The sequence below is a fragment of the Pseudorasbora parva genome, chromosome 18, assembly GCF_024679245.1.
Source record: "Pseudorasbora parva isolate DD20220531a chromosome 18, ASM2467924v1, whole genome shotgun sequence".
NCBI lineage: Eukaryota > Metazoa > Chordata > Actinopteri > Cypriniformes > Gobionidae > Pseudorasbora > Pseudorasbora parva.
In genome coordinates, this window is record NC_090189.1 from 38121806 (window position 1) to 38135502 (window position 13697).

Consider the following 13697-nt stretch of genomic DNA (forward strand, 5'->3'; position numbering starts at 1 on the left):
TCTGTCAGTCTCATGTTAGTCTTATGTTCCTATAGAGTAGTATTGCATCCTTCATATCTAGTGGTGTAACGGATCACAACTTACGGTTCGGATCACATCACGGATCACTAGTCACGGATCAAATCATTTTTCGGATCAGAAAAAAAGGGCTAAAATAAATTACCAGCTGAATAAATCACATGTTACTCAGTTGTTAAAGTGTAACATGTGAAATACAACCTGTGATGTAAAAATGGCATATAATGAGCATATAATGAAAAAAACAAAAACTAGATTAGGATGTCAACATTCTCAGGGGAGAGAGAAGACCTCACGCCTGTTTAACACACAATCATTATTTTTATTTAAAATCCAAAAGTTGGTACTGAACATGGCTTCTCATCATTGCAATTCTCTTTGTAGGTCTACACTCTTTTATAGATATCATGTTTAAACACACTACATTTAAACAATGTTTTATTCAATGCATTACTTTATATTTATACAGGCCTTACCTTAGAAACCGGGCATCAGCAGGTGTCGCTTCAGATAGCCATGCCCATGCTCGATGTAATGCCACTGGTATACGGCTCTCTCATGCTGCCACAGTAACGTTACCTACTGATACAGTTCTGTCCACCGCCCTCCTTCCGTCATTATTATATTTCTCGGGGAAGCCAAAATGCTCCCATACATGCGATGTGAATGATGCGAGAGGCTTTTCAAGTTCTTCTGCGCCTCCGCTAGCCATTGTTGCCTTCACGTAAACGACTGCTGTGTGTAGTTTCACTGAAACTCGGCGAGTTTAAAGGAACAAAATTACTCAAAAAGCAACACCGGCAAATTAAACGGCCTTTTACTCTGCGATCGCTAAACAGATGAATCCGAATTTGACCTCCAAATTGAACTCCTTTCCACATATTTATAATAGATATTAAATGCAGACAACCAAGTCCAACCATAATCAAAGTACTCAATATTCAAAGTGCAAATAGAGATTTTACTTCAAGCATGATACAGAGCTAAGAGATGGTTATCTACACGGATAGTTTTCATATTGGGAGAGATTTGCATGCCTCAGGGAGACACTTTCAAACTTTAGGCTAACGTATTGAAATCGCATTTGAATGCGAGCTCGGGTTTACTTTGACTTTCGTGCGTACTCTGTGAACAGGGAGTTTTGCTGAATGCGCATTTTAAAAGATAAGACCTTTGATTTGACATTTGCTTCTGTTGCACAATAAATCCTCCAAAACGGCCGTGGAGGCGTAATGTAAACGCTTCCGTGGAATATTCTATCCTAACATCACCCTCACACTCAGTCATGGCAATAAGACGCGAGACAGCTTTTCAACTCGGTGAGAAATCTCGTCACACCCCTAATATTCATAAAACACAGATATGCTGTACCAATTCTTTCCAAAACTGGCTGAACTTGTGGAGGCGTGCAGTGGCAGAACACACACACACACACACACACACACACACGTTTGTAGGGCTGGGTATTGTTTGGAATTTCACAATTTGGTTCGATATTGATTTATTAGCTTCGATATCGATTCATTAATAAGTAAATACACAAGTATATAAGTACCTGAGTATATTTTTCAATAATGTGTGCAGTATTATCAATGTTTACGAGCAAATTGACCCCAGCATGTTTCCTGTCATGGTTTATTTAGCAGAACAAACTGTACAATATTGTACATGTGTTGAATACAAACCACACCTGAAGCAATCAGGTGCTTTATTAACACCTCTAAAGTGCACATAACTGTAAGTAGTAGAAAGTATATTTATTTTTTCCTATATATTAAAGTTATAAAAGAAATGTAAACAGAAGCACAAAATGTGCATACTCATAAAACAAAGTGCATTGATATTATAACATTACAAAGTGTTTCCCACAGATTCAAAAGGAATTGACTGTATAGTGTAGTAAAGCTGATGTCTGTCCACTTAAGCCATTCAAATGTATTGAGAGCGCTGGTTTGTTTTACAACTATTGAGAGCGCCGTGATCTACGTGACCGTGCGCGTTCCCGCTGGATGAACGCATGTCACCAACACGGCCGGTGTTGACTCTGTGGTGCAATAACACTGAACAACAACTGAGCAGCTGATGAGAGTGGTGCAGGCTTGAACGGAGTGCAGCTGCTGTTTTGGTAAAGAGCGTCTTGTACAGCGCTGAATCCTCTTGCTGGAGTGTTGCCCACAGCGCCGCCACTAGCACGGTGGGCTAACTCGATTCATAGGATTAGATGAATCGATATTGAATTGAGAAACATAGTTGCAATGCATTGATGAATCGATATTGTTACCCAGCTCTACACGCTTGTATCACTATATCAGTGAAGACATTACATAGACTTCCATTGATTTTATATCAGGTTAATGATATTTTCTATCCCCTAACAATCCTTATCCCGGGACATTCCAACATTAAAAAAGGTAATTTTATTATTAATTCATAAAATTATACATTTCAGCCACTTGGTGGAATTGGCAGATGTTCCCTTGGGCATCAAGCGCCGTGATAGAGAGTAAAAGTGTTTTTGAGTATAAATACGTAGCTATAATGCATGTAGGTGATTTTGAATTGATATTTCATGTCGATATACAATGGTTACACACTTAAAACTGACCGTAGTGTTTATATCTTTGTAAGACTGGCCAATCTATAGAGCAATTAGTCTGACGTGGTCATACTCAATTCTAGTCAGAATATGAGTCTGAAACTGCTCCATTGGGCTGTGATTATGGGGCGTGTTTCAACCCAACCAGGAAAGACCTCCATTGGACAGACCTACAACCAATCAGAGCAACGAAGCAACGCACTGTGTTGCCAAGTCTGCGTTTTGTCAGCGGGTTGTTTTCCATGTCCGCGGGTTAAAGCGACTATTATGTGATATATAGACCCATGAATGCGGGATCTAAAATATATTTAAAAACTTGAAAAAAAATCAATAATAATATATCAAGACTCTTATATATGCAATGTGTGAATATGAAAATATGTTTGTAACCAAGCAAAAAAAAAAAATAGAGAAGCCTCATGACATTTTTGGAGTCATTAAATCAATTTTTTATTGAAGGATTGTCATTGTCACCTGTTTTTTAAAGTTACATTTGATAAGATTTAAAAAATATATATATTACTGTGGACCTTCTTATTTATCATTGACTGTGTTGTTAATCAAACAACAATATTGACAAGAATTCTTTCTTTGCAAACATGTCTTAAACAAATGAATCATTTCACTTTTGCTTTATCTCAGCAGAGCACAGAGCCAAATTTGAGCAGGAGCGGAAGGACGCAGAGACTTACAACCCAGCCTCTGCCCACATGGGTAACCCACACCACCAGCAGACCCACCCGCCCCCCCTGCTCCCTCTGCCCCTTCCTCAGCACCAGTTCCCCTCCTCAGGGAGTCCCGCCGTCCCCAACGCCGTAACCGTGGTAGCACCGGCTCACCTGCCTGACAGCACTACAGAGAGCTGGTCCACATACTTCAACAACCACAAAGACGGCAAGACGTTCAACAAGAGCAACACGCTCAAACACCGCTGCAGAGACTACGACGGTAAGTCCCAGTTCACTTTTGTCACAGTTTGGTGTGATTTATGCTCGGATGACAAAAGGAAGACTGGAAGCTATTACTACTTTTTTTAAAAGCATGCCAAGCCTAACATTTTGTGAGATGTTTCACTTAAAGTGTGCTTGTGCTGTCTTTTTACATGAATCGATTCCTGAGATCACGGTTTGATTAAAAAATCAGTTCTTGATTATGAATTTAGAATTTCATTTCAATATACGCATATATTTGATTGTAGTTTACTGTTGTATCTCACTGAATTCATTGTAAACCTTGACATTTATTTAGTATTTTTTCTTCCCATTCTATTCAACTCAATATTATAAAACAAATGTCATTTAAGCTGACTGCAAGTATACACGCATGGCATTGACTTCTGTAATAAAGCAAGGCAGCCCTGAGAAAAATAGAAAAACTACTTTGATGAAATGTTTTGTTTAAATATACAACTGGTAAATGAATAAACAATAGGACAAATACAACAGAAAAAATATATAAATGAAATTCACTTTTTAGGTACAGTTTTTGAGGTACAGTAGCCTAGTTTTATTAACATGTCTTAAGATATACTACAGAACTTGAATATACTGTGACACGTCCGTTAACATAGCACATAACAGACAGTGCTTATGTGAATACTCCAAACAATGTGCACTTTGACATAATTGTGTGTGTATTTGACCTTGCAAGCACAATAAGCTGTGAAAGAACTGAATTTGGGATCACCTGCTCACGCTTTAGTCTGTTTTGTTTGTTTTTTTTTGTCGTTTTTTTTCTCCTCATGTTTTATTGTGATTAATAACATTGACATGTCAATAACTTTTAATACAGCGAAGTTTAAGAAATTCAACACTTAAAGGTAGGGATGTCCAAATCATTTTTTTTTGCCCTCGAGTCAGTCATTTGATTTTGAGTATCTGCCGATACTGCTTCCTGATCCGATCCTTCTATAATACATAAAAAAGAATAAAAAAGAGCGAAAAAACGAACCAGGATGTTCCTTATTTTTTATTTAATTCACCTTATTTTAACATCCAACAACTCTAACAAACAAAGTGCTTTCTGTGAGGTAGCTTGAACAATCAAGTAATAAATAACATAAATTCTTCACTTTTGGATTTTAGTGCAACAGTAAATATAAAAAAGCCCGGGACCGGAGTTGCGCAGAGCGGGAAGTACAACGGCGATATCAAAAGCACACCCATACTCTCACAGATGCAGAACAATTAATTAAGTTTGTGTGAAATAAACAGTTATGGAAATTAAGTTAAATTAAATTAAATTAAACAATCTGCTCCCAAAAATCCCGAAAAACTTCACTCAGAGACGTCGATCTCAGCTGTCAATCATGACATCCACCGTTTTTATAGCATCAAATAACTAACTAAAACACTTGAATTGAAATCATCGTGATAACTGCCTACAATTACATAATCTAGCTTTGGGGAAAAAAATATTTAAAGTGTAATTTGATTTAGTTTGCATCGTTTCCATCAGAACAGTGTTTCCCAACCTTTTTTCAGTCATGGCACCCTTTGAACATTTTCAAAATGTTGTGGCACTCCCTCCCTCACATACGAGATGTAACAGTACAGATTGCTCACGGGGCGGTTTGTATCACGGTTTTAGGTTCATGGTTTCAGTACGGTTCAGTATTTGCTTTGTTCAGGGGAAAAAGGACACCTGTCAAATAAAAATAAAGAAAATAAGAACAAATAACTTTAATACAAGCAGCAGCACAAATAAATACTATTGAGCAAAGATACTGATAAAATAAAATAAAATGCTTTTCAGGTTTTTATAGGTCTTACATTCGTTTTTAGGTAGAGAATTTGAATAAAGTAGCTACTAATCAAATGTAAAATAACTCCATATTTAACTGTTTAAATTAAAGATTAATCCTTATTAAACTTACAAAAGCTATTCAATCAAGAGCAGTGAGTGATGTCCTTCCTTATCTTTTGTTTGACATTAAACAGACAGCAGTAAAGGTTACTGCCCTTTAGGCGCCAGAGGTTTTTTCCTAAAACGTTCGATTTTGACATCTTAATTTCAAAAGGCTATATCTTAAAAGTGATAAAAGATAGAAACTTTCTGTAAATTAGAGAAATATTAAGGAGGACCCTAAATTTATGTAGAGATTACATTTTCCCATCTAATTTGCATATTATGACATCATAACGTGGGGGTAATCTTGGATTATAGAATTTTCATGAAAAGCCACATGTTTAAATGATAAAATGCAGCACTTCTTTCCCCCCAAAATGTCCCTCACCTTCTGTGTGCTATATTGCACAATACTGAATGTTCAGGTAAATAGTAAACAAACTGTGTAAATCATTACTAATAAATGGTAGAAACAAACCGAATACATGTAGCGGTTTGCATTTTGCTGTAGAGATTTTCCATTTACTACGAACTGTAAGCACTCTGATTCTATATTAGGGCACATATATATTATATATTATATATTATGCATAATAGCCCCTCTGCCCCGTGTCACAGCGTGTCTGCTCGCGTCCAGATCTGCCTCGCGCGGCCGCCGAGTGTGTACAGCCAAGGCCACTGTTTTTGTCATTTTGACTCCCCACCCTGCCTCCACGTTTCCCTCGAACTTGCTTATGAATACTTCGACCTCTTCTAACATACCCAGTGGCGTTAGATAAAGTCTCCACCAAAATACTGTCGCCGCGATCGCGGAGAGGCGCGCGGTGAGAAGACGCGCTTCATGGTGAGCACGGCAAAAATCTCCCGCAGCCGCCTCTTTCCCAACACTAACACACCTGCTAACTTCGCGATGAACACTCGGACCCCGGGAAACATTATTCCCACCACTGACATTGGACAAAGGACCATCTACATTGGGCAAATGCATTTGTGCTTAGTGTAACGTTAGGTTTAGTTTCACTTTCAGAATCAGTCATCTCATATTTCCCTTCAGAATCAGGGTCCGCGAATAGAAGACCCGACACTTCATTGCGGGTAAGCTTTATTGATGCCATTAGAAATAATAATAGTAATAATAATCTAATGCAAATACTCGCTGACATTGACAATGCTCTGATAAAACAGCTCACTCGCACGTCAGCTCCGCTTTTGTTTACACTGATTCAATGCGCTCTTGCTCGTATATTTTGTATAGAATTATGATGTTTGTATGAGTCAGGGATGAAGTACGACATGTCTACCATCTAGTGGAGGGGAGGTTAAATGAAATTTGACACCCTATTTGACAAAATCGGCCGTTTTATTCAGTGACGCATCTTGTCGAGTAAACTCGACCGTGGCGCCAAGAGGGTTAAGACCTACTGCAAGGATATGCGTCGTCTTTCTCGACTTTATAAAGTTCTCTTAAGGCATATACAGACTGTCTTCTTGAAGATGAATATGTTGACATACTTCTTGTGTGAGTTTGACCGTTTAAGCGCAAGACTTGAAAGAGAACTCAATGTTTGTGCACTGTGAGATGAGTGTGCGCTTTCGGATGAGTGCTCAGAGACCGATCTTCTCACAGTGCGCGCGTTCTCATTCGCGTCTCTCACGGGGGGTGATAACTGGTGATATACGAACATACGGCAGCACTCGCATGCATTGAACAAAGTTTACACAGATAGACCATTTTATTAGCGCTGTTGTAATGTATCACTGAGGAGCCAGCACGTGTATCCATCGACAGAAACATACATAAAGCCTTATTTTCGAGTTACAACCCATATTATTGATGCGTCATCAGATGTGCGATGAACAATGTGATGTGTGATGAATGTGCAAGTGCGCACCTTTTACACAGCACCCCTGCTCAGCACCCTGGTTGGGAAACACAGAGGTGCGGCTATACTGGGACCTGCCAACGTGAGGCGAGGTGCGGAGGCTTCAGTTTCTGAGAGGGGTGCTGCAGGCTTGATTTAAACAACAAAAGTGATGTCATGCCACACGCGTTGCTGTTTCTGTGTGAAGTTAAAAGGGTCTAACTCTGTGTCACCACATAACTATTAATGTGTTAAAAAATAATGAGAATATACATCCGAGTCCTGATCGGGAGCTAACGTCCGATTCTGATCGAGTCTGAAAACACGTGATCGGGTCCGATTTCCGATCACATGACCGGATCGGGACATCCCTACTTAAAGGGTTATATCACACAGAAATTAAAAGTATGTCATTAATGACTCACCCTAATGTCGTTCCACACCCGTAAGACCTCTGTTCATCTTCAGAACACAATTTAAGATATTTTATATTTAGTCTGACAGTGTATCTAAGTGAATTCACACTATACTGTCCATGTCCAGAAAGGGAATAAAAACATCATCAGAGCAGTCCATATGTGACATCAGTTAGTTAGTTAGAATCTCTTGAAGCATCGAAAATACATTTTGGTCCAAAAATAAAAAAAACTACGACTTTATTCAGCATTGTCTTCTCTTCCGGGTTCGTTTTCAAACCTCAAATAAAGATTCAAACGGTTATGAATCAGCGTATTGATTCATGATTCAGATCGCGTGCCAAACTGCTGAAGTCACGTGACATTGGCGATCCGAATCATGAATCAATCCGCTGATTCATGACCGTTTGAATCTTTATTTGAGGTTTGAAAACAAACCTAAAGATGTCTGAGTTCCAGGTCATGTTTGTAAATGAGAAGTGGTTCTCAAACAGTTTACCTGGATAAATAAAGGTTAAATAAATAAAAAAGTTCCGGTCCCTGTGGAACTGATACTCCATTGGCTCATCTGCTTTCGAGGGGAGGGACTTACCGATATGTCAATTCAGGGCTGTTTCCGAAATCGCCATTTATACCTCTAAATAGAGCACTATTTAAAGGGACAGTGCTGTCCAGGACCACAGTGGATGTAATCGAGTGCACTCGTTCAATCCCAGAAAGTACCACAATAACAAGTGTACAACTGATTTACAATCAGCGGCTAGAAAATACCCATAATGCACTGTGAGACACACGTCTGACCAGAAGTTGGCACCCGCAGCTGAGTCGTCCATTTTCCAAACCACTGGTCCAATGTGGGTACAGCATAATATATTTGCATGTTTAAGAGAAATCTTTTCATTTATTACTTGAGCTGCAGTTTGCTAGGCAAATGATTATTAAACAGTGAACACAGACTTTGCAAAAGCAGCAGCCCTTCAGGTGCCCTCAGGGTCCGATTTCACTCACTCGTTTTCATTCACTCCTTCAAGTGAGCTATGTTATGGCTTGTTTCCACCGAGCAGAGCGGTAGAGTACGGTACTCAATGATTTCCGGTTCGATTATCAGATGTTGTGAATGGTACCAACATACCGAACCGCACCGTACCACTTTAGTCCGGTACTAAAGGGTGGAGCTAGACTCACTGCCGAACGTTGATTGGCTGACAGATTCGTCACTTGTGTATGCTACAACAACAAAAAATGACAACACATAGTGGCATTGTTTTTTTTTTGCTGTCCTCCATTGTTGTTTACTGTCACTTTGTCCTTCGCGTGAGAATCCATCACTTCTTTCCAGCGGCATACGCCATGCCTAACAAGTAAGGGAACTGTTGATGGTGGAAACACCAGCCGGATCAGGGTTTACAGTCCAGTATTGTGCTGTACTGCTCGGTGGAAACTAACCATTAGTGGATTAATGTTGGGAATAGTGAAAGAGAGTACAGGGGGTAATTTTGGACACAACCCAGGTCTGGCCATCTCTACTAATGTGCTGTTGAGTTGAATCAGGCGTGCTAGATGGAGACATACAAAATGTGCAGTGCTGGGGGTCCTCCAGGCCAGGTTTGTAAACCACTGATTCAGGCCTTTAGTCCAGTAATAGCACACTTATATTAATTTGATCACTCAATTGTATTCTAAAGGGGGGGAATAAAAATCCATAGCAAGCCCAGGGCTTGCCATTAATGCTTGTCTGGGACAAGTGGATTTTTTGAAGGGGCAAGTGAAAGACTTTTTTCTTAGTATCCTGATTAAAACGTCAAACAGCCATGTCGATTGTCTTCTCTTAACAAATAAGTGTCTTAAACTATTTCCGAACAGTTGAACATATACCACATTGATAACTAGTTTTAGATGGAGGAAATCACTGTAGCTGTGAGATGCGCTCTTCTTGGGATTTCGTAGCGTTGTTCTAGCACGCTAATCAAATGCTTAATAACAGAGTTTTCCACCAGTGAATAAGGTCGCATGTCTGCAATATGAATGCTCCTAACGTGCGCGTAATTGTATTTGCACGAGTTGAGTTTCTTGAAAGTTTCATTCCAAATGAAGACAGGAGAGTAGTGGATGTTTAACAGATAAATCAATGTTTTTGTGGTGCCTGCGGGGCCATTTTTATTTGCACATAGCAGAGGTTGCAAACTGGGGCTTTTTTGTCGACAATGAAATCGTGACACCCGTCACGTGTTATCATATCGGCATAATTTTTCCATATCTCCCGATGCCGATTTTTATGTTTAAGCGTTTATCAGCTGATTCCGTTGTCGTACCAATAATATCGTGCATCCCTAAAAGTAATAATTATGAATATGTCGGGGGGAAAAATAGTGAGGAGACATTTTAATTATTTATTAATAAATTAGTGTTTTCTGAGTTTGTGTGGGCTGCAAAGATTAAGTTCACAATGCTGACTCATCTCCAGAGTATAGTTAACATGAGAAAAATGCACCTTTCATGCAGAAGACATAATCAGAGAAATCTATTTTTATAATTTTCATGTCTGTGAGGCAAGTTGCCTAAATGCTGAATTTCGGTTCATTTTTGTGACGCACTCCAGTTCACCTCCAGATGGACCCAGTTCACACAAATAAAAGTAGACCCAGTTTCGAATGATGTTTTACCCTTGTCTGCATGACCATAAATTACTATTTAAGGAGTATTTTAAGTTTAATGTATTTTAAGTTTAAGTTTAATGTTGTTAACTTGAATGTTTCCTTTGTTATCAGAATTTTTGTACAAGTTATTATCCTGCTTATAGCGTCCACACTCTGCATTTGAATATTTGCCTTATAATAGCGCATATTTATTTAGGTTAACATTACAGCGAACAGCCAAGTAAAGTTAGTATTAGAGTTGCAAAGGGGCTGAAAATGTCCTGATGGCTGACATTTTCAAAAAATTCTGGAAAGTTTCTAGAAACGTTTCAACCCTGGTTGGGTACTACTTGCGTGTTTCAAAAGATATGCCATATCTGAGGTTGATTAATGACTGGATTGGATTTCCTGTAATTACCACAAATTACTGCAAATGTTGGTCAACTAAACCCTTTCTAGTCTACCAGCGTTTAGTCGACTATTAAAGCGATAGTTCACCCAAAAATGAAAATGTGATGTTTATCTGCTTACCCCCAGGTCATCCAAAATGTGGGTGTCTTTGTTTCTTCAGTAGAACACAAATTAAGATTTTTAACTCCAACTGTTGCTCGTATAATGCATGTAAATGGGGTGTATTTCTATGAGAGTCACTATGAGAATAAAACACACAGACATATTAAAGCCTGTGGCTCATGGTGACACATTGATGTCTTGAGACATGAACCGTTTGGTTTGTATGAGAAACCAAACAGTATTTATATAATTTTTTAACCTTAAATACAACACTATGTACAAAAGCCACGCCCGCACCATCACTTCCGGAAAGTGAGGTCAAATTACACGATACGGCGAATCTCAATGGGATACAAGCAGCGGAACTGATCTCTTGCGTGAATCTCTACGCCATATTGTGTAATTTGACCTCACTTGCAGGAAGGGATGGCACGGGCGTGACTTTTATACATACTGTTGTGTTTGAGGTAAAAATACTGTTCGGTTTCTCATATCAATCAATCAACTTTATTTATATAGCGCTTTTACAATGACAATTGTGTCAAAGCAGCTTCACAGTGTCAAACAGGATAATATTGCAACAAAATTTGATTTGGCTGTACAGTCGCTCTGGAGAAAAACAGTGACGTTATCAGCTTATTTTAATTTATCATATAGCGACAATGTTGGCAGATCAGTATTATAGTATATAGAATTAAATAAGACCTAACAAATTTTATTTGTATATTTAGTTGAACAACTTTGATGATAATTTTAGTGTCCCCAACTGAGCAAGCCAAGCCAAAGGCGACAGTGGCAAGGAACCAAAACTCCATCAGGGCATGATGGAGAAAAATAAACCTTGGGAGAAACCAGACTCAGTCGGGGTGCCAGTTCTCCTCTGGCCTATTAACACACCGTGTAAGATTATTATTCTGGCAACCTTACAGGTCAGAAATAATATTAGATCAGGATATTCCAAATTACTGGGTATCACGCAAGAGACGGATTTATTGAGGATGACATTTCGGTGAGGCAAATTCAGAGGAGACACCAATTGACACGGGCTCAGCAGACACTCCAGGATGAGCTGGTCATGTCTGGCCACAGGTCCACCATCCGATCCGGACACGGCCTGGATCTGGCCGACTACAGTAAACCTCGGGATAAACAGAGAGGCTAACATTAGTGTGGATGCCACTCTTCTTATGATGTAACGAGTACATCAGGTGTTATGGGAAGTGTTCCCGCTTCTGGCTGACCTAGTTAATGCAGCCTAACAATCAGTCAATTGATTTGAATAATGAAAGATAAAAACACCATATTAAAATATGTCAGTGCCATTGATTGATGATCATTTGTCTCACTTCAGTACTGTTTTTTTTTCCTGTTTTTTCCTAAGGCATGTTTGTAAAAGCCTCTTAAATGAGCCTCTAATTTAACTATTTATCTAAGCCTTTTCTGTGAAACCGGGCCTTAATGTGTATTACATTAGGCATTGTGCGTCCCTAAAGTCAGTGGCAGACCTCGTTTCAAGCGGCACTTTTGTCACGGGTGCTGCACTTTTCTCTTCAGACACACACTCCTCCTCCCCATGGCTTTCTCTCTTTTCCAGTTAAGTCACACACCCTGTTTCTGATATACATTCCCTAATATGCAGTGACAATTCAGCTTTTAATACCAGAACTCTGTCCAAAGCACAAGTTACACCACCAGATCAATACATAACATTCTTCTTTAAATGTATGATATCTTTCATTCTTATTTTTTCTGTTTATTGATTTTTATTTATTTATTGATAAAGTGTTTTTAATTATCATTTAAAGGGGTCCTGACATGAAAAATTTAATTTGCCTTGATTTTTGAGGTTTATGCTTGACATATAAGAGGTTTTTGTACTATTAAAAAACCCTGTAAATTTCAGAGATTAAAATGTCCTCCTCATTATAAACAAAGCATTTATTTAATACATCTCCAATAAACGCTTGTTTGAATTTTAGGGAAGTGCGTCACATGAGAAATGCATTTGTATATGCCTTCCTCCCTTAGGCTGGCTACACACTGGCTCTATAGCGTGTCCGTTTTTATTTCAGCTCCCATGTTAACAGGTTAGAGCTTGCACACTGCCTGCGTGACGTGCAGCTCAAGCCGTGCCGAACACGTTTACATGCTAGAAATAGAACCAACGCCTATTTTCCACACGAAACGCAAGCGTGTTGGAAGCATTTCCAGGCAAAATAGAATAGGAAAAAATGTGTATGTCATTTTGGCACACATGCATATTAATAAATTACATTTAGATTTTAAAAAGTTTCTAGGTTTACATAAATGCAGATATTATTGTTATTAAAACATTTAAAAAAATTATCTTAATATTGCACCTGTCAATACAGAACAAAATATTCTGTAGCCTATTTTGCCGTCAATACTGCCGACATTGTCTTTGCTGTATTAGTAGGTTATATACTTATGTTTAACATGAAGTATAGGTTTTCCCTGTATGTGACCTCGCAGCAGCAGCACTGCATTAGACACGTTTCTGGTGTGCAAAGACCGGAAACGTCACACAGCCGCTAAAGCCCTGCATTTATGCCCGAGCCCGACGGGCCCAGACTTTTTTACACCCCTAGGGCTTCGGGCCAATTTTCACGTCATGCCTAAAACGCGGGCCGGGCTTCGGGCCTTTTTTTAGGCTTCTCCTTTGTTTTATATTTATTTTATTAATTAAAAGGAACAATGAGATGTTCTGCGCTAGTGGAAACAACACGAGGCCATAATAGCTTACGCGACTGTCAAGACATGGCTCGCACACAGGGTTATAAAGTCCATC

The 13697-nt window shown here is 39.0% G+C and overlaps 1 protein-coding gene across 7 annotated transcripts in view; it reads left to right on the plus strand.

Annotated features, from left to right (window-relative positions):
* rbm27 (RNA binding motif protein 27) overlaps positions 1 to 13697 on the plus strand; it is a 50482-nt gene that overhangs the window by 7282 nt on the left and 29503 nt on the right. For 5 of the 7 annotated variants that reach the window (XM_067423185.1, XM_067423188.1, XM_067423189.1 and 2 more), the window contains exon 6: positions 3257 to 3562. In XM_067423185.1, coding sequence (XP_067279286.1) covers positions 3257 to 3562 — 306 coding nt within the window. The remainder of the gene's footprint in view (positions 1 to 3256; positions 3563 to 13697) is intronic. The other 2 variants (XM_067423187.1, XM_067423190.1) reach the window with 1 other exon arrangement.